The following is a 13,820-nucleotide window of genomic DNA, read 5'->3' on the forward strand; positions in this document are numbered from 1 at the left end:
GAACTGCGATTGAACCTTTCTACAACTAAGCCATCGAACTGCTGTATAATAAGGCAAGTCACCGACTCAGAATCAGTTTCTTTCAGAAAATCACGAAACTGGCGATGATTAAACCCGTGAGATTGAATGAAATTCACTGTTGAAACAACAGGTTTCAGAACGCAAGACATATCCACATATTTTCCGCACAATGCTTGTTGATGGATAATGCAATGCAGAAAGATGGGCTTTGATAATCCACTTACCTCACAAGCTTTTGTGATTTGTCCAACCAAACCTTTCTTCACCCCAGACATGTTCTTTCCTCCTTCAATTGTCACGCATTGCAGTTTATTCCACTCCAGGTTATATTCTAACACAGTTTTTTGCAATTCTTTGAAGATGTCTTCTCCAGTTACTGTGCTGTGCATGCTATGCACTGATGCTAATTCTTGTGTCACATTAAATTCACTGTCGACGCCACGGATGAATACTAGGAGTTGTGATGTGTCACACACATCAATCAATTCATCAAGTGCGAGAGAATACAACTGAAAATGTCTTGCTTTGTCTGCAATTTGATGAAATATATTGCTTCCTATATCCTCAATTCTATGAGCAACAGTACTTGGCGCAAGATTTTGAACAGATTTGCATTTTCTGGGCACAACTCTTCCACTGCTTCCATTATACACTCTTTGATGAGATCTCCATCGGTGAATGGCTTTCCTCTTTTAGCCAACACATAAGCTAGTTTGTAATTGGCCCTGGTTAAAGCTTCATTTTCAGTTATCTTCTGCATAAAAAAAGCTTGTTGGGAAAGCAACCAGCATTGCATTGATTCAAAGTTTTCTGAACACTGTGTTCCTGTGAATTGGGAATAACTTGGTTCATGTTTGGTCTCATAGTGCCGACGTAGATTGTACTCCTTCAAAACTGCAACAGTTTTGTTGCATATGACACACAAGGCTTTATCACCTGCTTGTACAAAGAAGTACTTTACACCCCATTCTTCATTAAACAGGCAGCACTCACTGTCTACTTTTCTTTTTCCCTTCCCTAACTGAATTGCCACCATTATTGACTTTGTTCTCACTCATTTCAGACAGATGGAGCTTACAGATTGGATAAAGCAGCTGTCACTCAGTCAATGCAGAGCGGCAATTGGATAACAGATGTCTCAATTGCTGATTCGTTTAATGAACTGTCAGTCACAGGACAGCAGCTCTGATTGGACAATAGGCCGGTAAAGAGGGTGGGGATTCCCATGGGTCCATCAGACACCGCGCGGAGCGGCAGCAAATGTCCGGCCTGTGGCTTCCGTCCCCGCGTCCGGATCCTGAGTCAGCGGTGAGGTTCCGGACGCGGGAGTGTTTTCGGCAGCAGGAATCCCACCCCGCCCCACCCCACCCCACTGGCTGCGGGCCAGATGTAGCCCGCTGCGGGCCGGATGTGTTGGCACTGAGACCAATTTGCTGACCTCTCTTACTGCTCTGGTTGGTTTACAAACAGTTACTGTTACCAAGACTGAGCTATCAGGATAGTCTTGATCAACACTTATTCATTTACATTGATGAAGCTTGGAAATTAGTGAGCATGGTAGGTGGTTTGTGGATGCCACCAAGGATAAGAGGTTATCCTTTAAGAAGTATTTCCAAAGCTGCTGGAAATACAGTGTAAATTACAGTTTTAAACAATTGTTCTCCTATAATAATGTGGTCCTATCTTGGACAATGCTGCAAAGGAATGCAATGGGTGCAAACAAAGGAATACACCCTGGGACAACTCTTAATTTTTAAGAAAATAACTTTGGAAGTATCACAGGTACAGCATTAATATTTCTTCTTCATCTGCCTTGTGTTGGTTTATTCAGCAAAGAAGGACCAAGGGATTGATTAAGAAGGGGAAAATACAGTACGAAAGTAAGCTTGCAGGGAACATAAAGACTGACACTAAAAGTTTCTATAGATACGTCAAGAGAAAGGTTGGTGTAAGTCCCCTACAGACAGAAACAGGGGAATGGATAATAGGGGACAAAGAAATGGCTGAGCAACTGAATACATACTTTGGTTCTGTCTTCACAAAAGATACTAGAAATGTTGGAGAATGCAAGATTTAGTGAGAGGGAAGAACTGGGGGAGATCAATATTAGTAGAGAAATGGTACTGGGAAGGTTGATGGGATTGAAGGTGAATAAATCCCCAGGGCCTGATAATCTACATCCCAGAGTACTTAAGGAAGTGACTCTAGAAATAGTGGATGCATTGGTGGTCATCTTCCAGGATTCTGGAATAGTCCCTGAAGATTGGAGGGTAGCGAATGTCACTCCAATATTCAAAAAAGGAGGTAGAGAGAAAACAGAATTATAGACCAGTAAGCTTAACATCAGTAGTGGGGAAAATTCTCGAATCCATTATCAAGGACTTTGTAGTAGAGCATTTAGAAAGCAGTGGCAGAATCAGAGTCAGCATGGATTTATGAAGGGGAGATCATGCTTGACAAATCTGTTGGAATTCTTTGAATATGTAACTAGTAGAGTTGACAAGGGGGAACCAGTAGATGTATATTTGGACTTTCAGAAAACGTTTGACAAAGTCCCGCACAAAAGATTGTCATGCAAGATTAAAGCGCATGGGATTGGAGGAAGTGTATTAAGATGGATAGAAAACTGGTTGGCAGAGAGGAAACAAAGAGTAGGAATTAATGGGTGCTTTTCAAATTGGCAGGCAGTAACTAGTGGGGTGCCACAGGGATCGGTGCTGGGACCCCAACTATTCGCAATATATATTAATGATTTGGATGAGGGAACAAAATGTAACATCTCAAAATTTGCAGATGATACCAAGTTGGATGGGAGGGTGAACTGTGACGAGGATGCAGAGCTCCTTCAGAATGATCTGGACAGGTTGGGTGAGTGGGCTAATCAATGGCAGATGCAGTATAATTTGGAAAGTTGTGAGGTTTGGGAGCAAAAACAAGAAGGCAGATTACTACCTGGGAGCAAAAACAAGAAGGCAGATTACTTCCTGAATGGCTGTAAATTGGGAGAGGGGAGTTTGCAGCGGGACCTGGGTATATGTCCTTGTGCACTAGTCACTGAAGGTAAGCATGCAGGTGCAGCAGGCAGTAAAGAAGGCATGTTGGCCTTCATTGAGAGAGGTTTCGAGTACAGGAGCAGGGAGGTGTTGTTGCAACTGTACAGGGCCTTGGTGAGACCACATTAGAGTATTGTGTGCAGTTTTGGTCTCCTTTTCTGAGGAAGGATGTTCTTGCTCTCAAGGGAGTGCAGCGAAGGTTTACCAGGCTGATGTATGAGGAGAGATTGACTAGGTTAGGATTGTTTTTACTGGAGTTCAGACGAATGAGGGTGGATCTCATAGAGACTTATAAAATTCTCACAGGTCTAGACAGGATAGATGCGGGGAGGATGTTCCTGATGGTGGGGGAATCCAGAACCAGGGGTACAGTCTGAGGATTCAGGGTAGACCATTTAGGATGGAGGTGAGGAGACATTTCTTCACCCAAAGAGTGGTGAGTCTGTGGAATTCATTACCACAGGAAGTAGTTGATGCCAAAACATTGAATGCATTCAAGAGGCAGCTGGATATAGCATTTGGGGCAAATGGGATCAAAGGTTATGGGGAGAAAGCAGGATTAGGCTATTGAGTTGGATGGTCAGCCATGATCTTGATGAATGGCGGAGCAGGCTCGAAGGGCCAAATGGCCTCCTCCTGCTACTATCTTCTATGTTTCTATGTTAGGGAAGTTACATTTTTAATCAGTTTCCTAAACAAGTCCTGATACATAAATTAGCTAAATCCAGGCAGGAACGTTATAACTGAGATTTCTTCATATCTATATAACTTTTTTTTACTGATGTTAAACAATTACATGGGATTTTTTTTCAGTTCAATTCTTATGATTATACATCCATCCCCAGATGGCAGGAAACACTCTGCCATTCTCATTAGGTACCCTGTGGTGATTGAATGGCTTATGCCACTGTTTTGTCTGCTTTATAATTAGCTCCTTGAGCATGGCAGATCTACAACTTAACTTTATATCCCTTAATATCTGCGTAAAATAAATCTATCAATCTCCGATTTGAAATTTACAATTGCTCTAAGATCATAGGAAATAGGAGCAGGAGTAGGTGATCTAATCTGCTCTTTCATTCAATAAGATCATGGCTGATCTGATTGTGTCCTTGACTCCACTTTCTAGCTTGCCTCTCATAACTTTCAACTCCCTTGTAAATCAAAAATCTGTCTAACTCAGCCTTGAAGACATTCAATGACCCAGCTGCTTTCTGTAGAAGAAAGACACTGAGTGAATAGCCTCAAATGGGAAATCATATATTTAAACTGTGCCTCCTAGTTCTGGATCCCCTCACAAAAGGAAGTTCCCTCTCATCAACCCTGTCAAGCCCCTTAGGATCTTATATGTTTCAATAAGATCACCTCTCATTTTTCTAAATTCCACTGAATCTAGGCCCAATCTGCTCAACCGTTCCTTATAACACAACTCCTTCATCAAAGGAAGCTATGATGTGGAGATGCTGGCATAGGACTGGGGTGAACACAGTAAGAAGTCTCACAACACCAGGTTAAAGTCCAACAGGTTTATTTGGAATCATGAGCTTTTGGAGTGCTGCTCCTTCATCAGGTGAGTGGAGAGGTAGGTTTCACAAACACGGCATATATAGACATAGATAGAACATAGAACAGTACAGCTCAGAACAGGCCCTTCGGCCCACGATGTTGTGCCGAGCTTTATCTGAAACCAAGATCAAGCTATCCCACTCCCTATCATCCTGGTGTGCTCCATGTGCCTATCCAATAACCGCTTAAATGTTCCTAAAGTGTCTGACTCCACTATCACTTCAGGCAGTCCATTCCACACCCCAACCACTCTCTGCGTAAAGAACCTACCTCTGATATCCTTCCTATATCTCCCACCATGAACCCTATAGTTATTCCCCCTTGTAATAGCTCCATCCACCCGAAGAAATAGTCTTTGAACGTTCACTCTATCTATCCCCTTCATCATTTTATAAACCTCTATTAAGTCTCCCCTCAGCCTCCTCCGCTCCAGAGAGAACAGCCCGAGCTCCCTCAACCTTTCCTCATAAACCAGGCAGCATCCTGGTAAATCTCCTCTGTACTCTTTCCAGCGCTTCCACATCCTTCTTATAGTGAGGTGACCAGAACTGCACACAATATTCCAAATGTGGTCTCACCAAGGTCCTGTACAGTTGCAGCATAACCCCACGGCTCTTGAACTCCAACCCCCCGTTAATAAAAGCTAACACACTATAGGCCTTCTTCACAGCTCTATCCACTTGAGTGGCAACCTTTAGAGATCTGTGGATATGGACCCCAAGATCTCTCTGTTCCTCCACAGTCTTCAGAACCCTACCTTTGACCCTGTAATCCACACTTAAATTAGTCCTACCAAAATGAATCACCTCACATTTATCAGGGTTAAACTCCATTTGCCATTTTTCAGTCCAGCTTTGCATCCTATCTATGTCTCTTTGCAGCCTACAACAGCCCTCCACCTCATCCACTACAAAGACATAATTTCAAGATAACGGTTCCAACCATTACATATATCACACCCCTCCCCCTCAAATCTAAAACTTCCCCAACTGAAACATATATACATACAATGGAGAAACGTATATACATATAATGGAGAATATTTATACAAAGCATTGCAAACCAATACTGTTCCCAATGTAAATTCTCTTCAGACAGTTCACATGGCATAATAAGTCTGTCAGGGGGGGTGGCAGTTCCGTGGAGGCTGTTTCCTTGTTTCAGGAATCTCTTCCAGAGTAGTCTCCCGGGATTCAGGAAGATCCTGCTGCTCAGCGTGGGGGTCCCTCTGTGATGGGCTGCAGGTCGCTAATGCCACTGATGTTGCTCCCTCCCTCGGGGTGATCGACACTGACTCTGAAATTTTAGGCTCGGACCAAACCATCCTGGACAGTTCAGCCGCTTGTGAGACTTCCCATCTTTGTAGTGCACGTCTCCTCCAAACCAGCTCATCCCTGGTCTGTACTGTGTAGGACATGGGTCCTGTTTGTGCATCAATTGTAGCTGGTATCAACTTCTCCCCAGAAGTATGGTTCTTGGTCAGAACTAACTCCCCTTTCTGTAAAGTCCTCAACTTTGCACTTCCTGCAATTCTGGCCACCTATCCCTCTTGGTTCTGTTTAACCACCTCTCGGGGCTCCAGATCGAACATTGTTCTCAATTTTCAGTTGAACATCAACAAAGCCACTGGGTGCTCACATGTGGCATGTTGTGGTACATACTCAGGAATTTATTTATCCACTTCTCTAGCAACACCTCCCCTTGCGATGACTTCAGAGATTGTTTCATGGTCTGAACAAATCATTTCACCGGACGATTCATCACCGGGTGATACGGTGCCAACCTCGCAGAGGGATCTAGGTGTGCAGATCCACAGTTCCCTGAAGGTGGCAACTCAGGTGGACAAGGTGGTGAAGAAGGTGTATGGTATGCTGGCCTTCATCGGTCGGGGCATTGAGTATAGGAATTGGAAAATCATGTTGCAGCTGTATAATACTTTGGTTAGGTCACATTTGGAGTATTGTGGACATTCTGGTCACCACACTACTGGAAGGATGTTTATGCATTGGAAAGGGTGCATAAGAGATTTACCAGGATGTTGCCTGGTTTGGAGGATATGGACGATGAAGAAAGGTTGAACAAACTTGGATTGTTTTCATTGGAGCGTCGGAAGATGAGGGGGGACCTGATAGAGGTTTACAAGATTATTGGATAGAGTGGATAGTCAGAGTCTTTTTCCCAGGGGTGAAGGGTCAATTACTCGGTGGCATAGGTTGAAAGTGAGAGGGGAAAGTTTAAAAGAGATGTAAGGGGCAAGTTTTTCACACAGAGGGTGGTGAATGCCTGAAACATGCGGCTGGAGGAGGCAGTGGAAGCAGATTCTATAACAATATTCAAGAGTCATCTGGATAGATACATGAATAGGCAGGGATTAGAGGGATATGGACCACGTAGAGGCAAGAAAAGATTAGAGTAGAAAGGCATTTGTGTCGGCACAGACTTGGTGGGCCAAAGGGCCTGTTCCTATGCTATACTGTTCTTTGTTCTTGTTTTCTCACATGTCTGATTCCGTGATGCTCCATGTACTTGGTGAAATCTTGGGCCACAAGCTGGGTCCATTGTCACTGACCACTTGTTCTGGATTAGAAACCGGGCAAATATTTCATCAGGTTTGTCTGGCATTGATTCTGCCAACATGGACTTCATTGCCATGACCTCCAGCCACTTGGAGTGAGCGTCCCAGACCACTAAAAGCATCTGCCCTTCCACTGGACCAGCAAAGTGGATTCACTGCCAAGGCAATTGGGGCCATTCTCATGGATGAAGAGGTGACACGGGCAGCACCTCTTATACCAAGGTGCCGCACTCTCACAATCCTACCTTTTCTTCATTTGGGCATCAACATTCGGCCACCAAAAATAGCTTCTTGCTATTTCTTTCATTTGCGCCACCCCCACGTGCCCTTGGTGCACCTGTTCCAGCACCCTTCCTCTTAATGATGGGAGAATGACGAATCTCATACCCCATACCGAACATCCATCCAATTTGGATAACTCCCACCTTCGGGACATAAACAGTCGAAACTCCAGATGGTTTCTACTACTCGACCTCTCTCTCAGGACTAGGTCCACTATTTGGCTCATAATCAGATTATTCCGAGTGGCATTCCACACCTGGTTAACAGTTACCAGAACTTCACTTCTTGAGTGAAGTACATTATCTTCAGATTCCAGCCGGGAGCATCTTAATCCCCAGGCAAAGGTAGCCTTGACAGAGGATCTGTGTTGCCATGTTCTTCGAATGGAAACTGGATTTTGTCCGAGTAGGCTGACAACACAATGTCCACCTTTGTAATTGAGCAGCCGCCATGGGTGGTATTCCTGTGTATGGTCCAAAGATGGATGTCAAAGGCGTATGGTCTGTCAAAAGTACAAAATGCCTGCCATATAAGAAGTGATAAAACTTCTTGATGCCAAAGACGGTGCCCAAGTCTTCCTTTCCACATGAGCTTACATTTCCTCAGCCCCTTCAATTATTTTGAAGCGAATAGGATGGACCTTTCCTCCCCATGTGGCATATGGGATAGGACGGCCCCAACCGTATAGGATGAGTCATTACAGAAAGCTGCAGCAGTAACTTTGGGTTGAAGTGAACTAGCGTTTCCGATCTCCTCAAAGCCTGCTTTACCGCCAGGTAGGCCTCCCCACATTATTAGTCCACTTCCACGGCTGCCCTTTTCCCAGCAACTGATGTACCAGTTTCAACACGGTTGCCAGATCCAGAATGCATTTGCTGTAGTAAGTAATAAGTCCCAGAAACAATTGGGACACATTTCCTGGTCTTGGGGCCTTCATTATGGCCATGGTGCCTTATGTAATTCATCGCTGTCAATTACATGATCCAGGTACTCAACTGAGTCCTTAAAGAACTCACATTTCTCTCTCTTGATTTGTCGGCTGTGCTCCTGTAACCTCGTTAAGATATTCTCTAGGTTCTTTAAATGCTCATCCTCTGTCAAACCCGTGACCAAGATATCGTCCAGGTAACACTAGACTCCTGTCAACCCACTCAAGGGCCTTTGGAACAGAGCTGAAGCTGATGTAATGCCAAAAGGAAGTTGCTTATAGTGGAACAGGCCCCTGTGTTTGACTATCATTTAGCGGCGGCTATGAATCATTCACTACCCCCATCCACAAATAGGCCTGTGATAGGTCCATTTGGAGAATTTCGTTCCCTCTGCCAGGCCACTGAATAGGTCCTCGATGAAAGGAAGCCAGTATTGGTCCACAGACAGAGCTGGATTAACTGTCACTGGTTTACTGATTAACTGGTACATCAGTTGCTGGGAAAAGGGCGGCACGGTAGCACAGTGGTTAGCACTGCTGCTTCACAGCTCCAGGGACCTGGGTTCGATTCCCGGCTTGGGTCACTGTCTGTGTGGAGTTTGCACATTCTCCTTGTGTCTGCGAGGGTATCCTCCGGGTGCTCCGGTTTCCTCCCACAGTCCAAAGATGTGCGGGTTAGGTTGATTGGCCATGCTAAAAATTGCCCTTAGTGTCCTGAGATGCGTAGGTTAGAGAGATTAGTGGGTAAATATGTAGGGATATGGGGGTAGGGCCTGGGTGGGATTGTGGTCGGTGCAGACTCGATGGGCCGAATGGCCTCTTTCTGTACTGTAGGGTTTCTATTATTTCTATGATTTTATGACTTTAAAATTCCCACAAATTCTCAGCGATGTGTCTGGTTTCAGAACTGGAACAATAAGGGTGGCCCATTCACTGGTGGTCACTGGTTCCAAGGCACTCAGATCCACCAGTCAATACAATTCAGGCTCCACCTTGGGCCTAATGGCGTACGCTACCAGACGTGGCTTCAAACCTCTTGAACTCTTGTTTCTCTGGACTGTCTGCTTCCTCTGCAGACCCAGCTGACTCCCTATCCTCGCCATGGCTGGCAACATGGACCTTTTGTTTTGTCCTTCGAAAAGCTTTCTTTTGTTTTCCTTCTCTGGGCTTAGTTGCACCTGGCAATTCTGGACAATGTGACCAACTCGCTTGCACTTGCGATATCGGGTCTTTTATGTCCAGCAATTCCGCTCCCTATAGCCTGTCCTGCCACATCAGTGGCATTCCACTTGCAAGCACCCAACTCTGCGGGGCTTCCACTACTTGTGCACCCAGGTGCTGACACCCAACTGTGCTGCTTGTCTGGCGGCTATCTCCATAGAAGTTGCGATCTCCAACTGTAAATTATTTTCAGTCAATAATTGCCACTAAATTCTTTTCAGCCAATAACCTCCAGTGAATGGCTTCATGCTGGAGACCACAAACCAGTTAGTCCCGTTAGGCATCCTTGCTAACATTTCTGAACTCGCAGTCCTCTGCCACTCTTTTCAGAGTTGCCATGAATTGCGCATTTATAAAATCTGAATCGCTCTGCAATCATCAATGGCTTGGGAGTGAAATGACTTTTCGTGCATCACACAATTCTTGATAAGTCTTCTCAGCCAATTTTTCAGGTTGTACCAGGCTGTCTTAAAACAGCGAAGGTCTTGCTTCCCATGGTACTTAATAAAACTGGTACAACCAGGTCATCACCCACCTTATTTGCCATCAGATAAGCACTGAAGTGCTCTGTATGAGGTATCCAGCTCTCTGCCTCATTGTCAAAGGGGCCTATGGCACCAAATGTGGCCACCATTTTGTTTTGCCACCAGCAGGAATTTTTCCTGCCACACAAATCTAAACCCGAAGCCGCCTCCTACTGTCGCCAGCAGCCGCCCGCAGCCTGAGTCCCCTTGGATACTACTCCCCACGACAGCTGTTCTCTTGACCGTGGCCCCCTCCCAGCCTTCGATTGCTGCCCGAGTCCCCTTGGCGACTGCTTCCCACAACGTTTTCAGTCGATTCCTAGGCAAGTCTTACCTCCTCCTGAACTGATTGATCAAATGAAGCAATGGCAGTCGGAACACTCCGACCCATTCTTCACAGGGTTGCCATGCTTCAGTTCCTTTCCAGCGTCGTCCTAGGAAGTCCGGGGCAACACTTGATCCCTGCCCCCTTCACCAGAATGGGACACCAGCAGAATGCGTAGGCCATAAAGCAGCCTTGTCGCCAGTTATTACGTAAGCACTATCGACTTTTGGTGCCTAAAACACCACGCAGTTATCTTGGTAATTTGAACACGAGGGAACTCTCCACTGTAGTTGTGCACTGTTCCACAGTCAGATCTAAGACTGCACAACTGGGTCCCACACTGGGAGGAGCTAATCCTCCAGGGGTCATCTGATCTGCACTCTTAAAGGGGCAATACGCACCCCATACCCCAACATATATTATATACATATATCACAGTTATGATCACTTTAACCTACAGGATCCTTTACTATAAGGTTATTTATTAATCCTGTCTCATTATACATTATTCGCACCAACTGCCATTTCTGGAGTACAGTTCCAAACTCCTAACCACCTTTCATATTGTTTCCTAACATCATTCCTGAAAGACCCAGCTCTCATTTTTAAACAAGGCCATTAGTCTTGGACTCTCCTACCAACAGAAATATTTTCTCTCAAAGTTCCCTATTTGTGCACCTAATATTTTGAAAATTTAATTAAAGCACTCCTTACCAGCTAGATTCCAGCAAATACAGCCCCAGTTTACATAATCTATTCTTACAGTTTAACCAATAGATTCCAGTTATCATCTGATAAACCTACATTGCATTTCTTCCAATTCTTTCTAAAGTGTGGTGCCCAGAATTGTTCATAGATTTCTAGATGTGGTCTAACCAGGCATTTATATAGCTGAAGCATGACTTCTCGCCCTTACTATTCTACTTCTTTAGTTCTCAATGCCAATTTCCAATAGCTTTTTTGATTATTTTCAGTACCTCTTCATGGTATTTTAGTGATCCATGTATCTGGAGCCCAAGTCTCCTTGGACTGACACTATTTCTAACTTTTCACCATTTATAAAGCACACTGTTCTATCCATTTTAGATCCAAAGTGCTTGACCTCACATTTGGCTACACTGAAATCCATTTACCACTGGTTTGTCCATTCTGTTAATGTACCAATATATTTTTGTAATTCTATACTTTCATCTATACGGCTTACAATTATGCCTACCTCTGCGACAAGATTATGTAAGTCATTAACAAACACAGTGAATAGTTGCGGCCGTAATACAGATTCTTGCAGGCATCACTCATCACATCCTGCCAGTTAGAAGCCTGTCCATTATTACTATTCTCTGTCTCTTATTGTTCACAGTAAGAAGTCTCACAACAACAGGTTAAAGTCCAACAGGTTTATTTGGTAGAAAAAGCCACTAGCTTTCGGAGCGCTGCTCCTTCGTCAGGTAAGTGGGAGTTCTGTCCTCCAAGAAGATCGCGCATTTCAACGCAGACATCAAGTTTCTACAAAGATGCAAGAAAGCAGACAAGATACCGAAAGGACTACAGATCACGAACCCATTCAGGTCAACCTTTAACACAGACTACGCTGAGAGACTTTGCCGTCGCACCTCTCTGACACTCTTCAACCACCTTATATACCAGCTCTACAGCAAACGCCGCATCCTGGAAACCAAGATAGAGTCCATATTCTCAACTTGTGCTCAGGACGCAGACCAGCTGCAAAACTCTGCCAAGCAGACGTGACAAAGGAACTACGCCATCTACATGCACACCAAGAACAGGAAACTTGAGAAACTTGGCATCACCACCAGCAGCAACCAAGCCTCCCCTGGTACCACAGTAGAAAACAGTACAACTGCAGGGAAGTCCATTGTCAACTTGTCGGACTACACACTTCAACCAGATGAAATCGAAGTTCTCAGCCGAGGGCTCAATTTCTGTCCCACCACCAAAATAGACCCCATCAGTCTCGCAGCGGACACAGAGGAATTCATCAGGCGAATGAGGCTGCGGGAGTTCTTCCACAAACCTCAAAAGGCCAACAGCAAACACAATGAGACAGCCAATGAACCAGAACAGCCGACAGAGAGATCCGCAGTGCAGCAACCGAAGAGGAAAGAGTCAAATTGGACTCCTCCGGAAGGCCGCTGCCCTCGACTTGACATGTATGCCCAAGCCGTCAGGAGGTGCATCAACACCAGATTCATCAGCCGCACTCACAAGACAGCCCCGAACATCACCCAAGCACAATGCAACACCATCCACGCTCTCAAGACCAGCTGCAACATTGTCATCAAACCAGCAGACAAAGGAGGGGCCATCGTCATACTGAACAGAACAGATTACTGCAAAGAAGTGTACTGACAACTGAACAATGAGGAACACGACAGACAGTTACCCGCAGATCCGACCAAAGAACACACCCGTCAATTCAACAGACTGATCAAGACCTTTGATCTGAACCTTCAGAGCATCCTCCGTGCTCTCATCCCACGTACTCCCCGCGATGGAGATCTCTACTGCCTCCCGAAGATACACAAGGCAAACACACCCGGCCGTCCCATCGTATTGGGCAATGGGACCCTGTGCGAGAACCTCTCCGGCTACGTCGAGGGCATCCTGAAACCCATTCTACAAAGAACCCCCAGCTTTTGTTGCGACACTACGGACTTCCTACAGAAACTCAACACACATGGAGCAGTTGAACCAGGACCACTCCTCGTCACAATGGATGTCTCAGCACTCTACACCAGCATCTCCCACGACGATGGCATTGCTGCAACTGCCTCAGTACTCAATGCCGACAACTACCAGTCTCCAGATGCAATTTTACAACTCATCCGCTTCATCCTGGACCACAATGTCTTCACCTTCAACAACCAGTTCTTCATCCAGACGCACGGAACAGCCATGGGGACCAAATTCACACCTCAATATGCCAACATCTTCATGCACAGGTTTGAACAAGACCTCTTCACCGCACAGGACCTTCAACCGATGCTATACACTAGATACATCGATGCCATTTTCTTCCTTTGGACTCATGGTGAACAATCACTGAAACAACTATATGATGACATCAACAAGTTCCATCCCACCATCAGACTCACCATAGACTACTCTCCGGAGTCGGTTGCATTCTTGGACACACGCATCTCCATCAAGGACGGTCACCTCAGCACTTCACTGTACCGCAAGCCCACGGATAACCTCACGATGCTCCACTTCTCCAGCTTCCACCCTAAACACGTTAAAGAAGCCATCCCCTACAGACAAGCCCTCCTTATACACAGGATCTGCTCAGATGAGGAGGATCACA

General features: G+C 45.3%; 2 protein-coding genes across 5 annotated transcripts in view; one reads left to right on the forward strand and one right to left on the reverse strand.

The window, feature by feature from the left end:
* Positions 1-13,820, reverse strand: part of LOC144481005 (E3 ubiquitin-protein ligase MARCHF11-like) — a 95,565-nt gene that overhangs the window by 21,118 nt on the left and 60,627 nt on the right. The gene's annotated exons all lie outside the window — the stretch shown is intronic.
* Positions 1,310-13,450, forward strand: LOC144503758 (uncharacterized). Of its 4 annotated transcripts, none has more exons than XM_078228602.1 (3): positions 1,310-1,475; positions 4,471-4,644; positions 11,856-13,450. In XM_078228602.1, the coding sequence occupies exon 3, from the start codon at positions 12,266-12,268 to the stop codon at positions 12,863-12,865; it is 600 nt and encodes a 199-aa protein (XP_078084728.1). In that variant the 5' UTR covers positions 1,310-1,475; positions 4,471-4,644; positions 11,856-12,265; the 3' UTR covers positions 12,866-13,450. The 4 variants fall into 4 exon arrangements, with proteins under 4 accessions (XP_078084728.1, XP_078084745.1, XP_078084718.1 ...); XM_078228592.1 differs by lacking the exon at positions 1,310-1,475 and adding an exon at positions 1,674-1,803; XM_078228610.1 differs by lacking the exon at positions 1,310-1,475 and adding an exon at positions 1,739-1,803 and having other exon boundaries at positions 4,518-4,644.

Source organism: Mustelus asterias, chromosome 2, assembly GCF_964213995.1.
Source record: "Mustelus asterias chromosome 2, sMusAst1.hap1.1, whole genome shotgun sequence".
Classification (NCBI taxonomy): domain Eukaryota; kingdom Metazoa; phylum Chordata; class Chondrichthyes; order Carcharhiniformes; family Triakidae; genus Mustelus; species Mustelus asterias.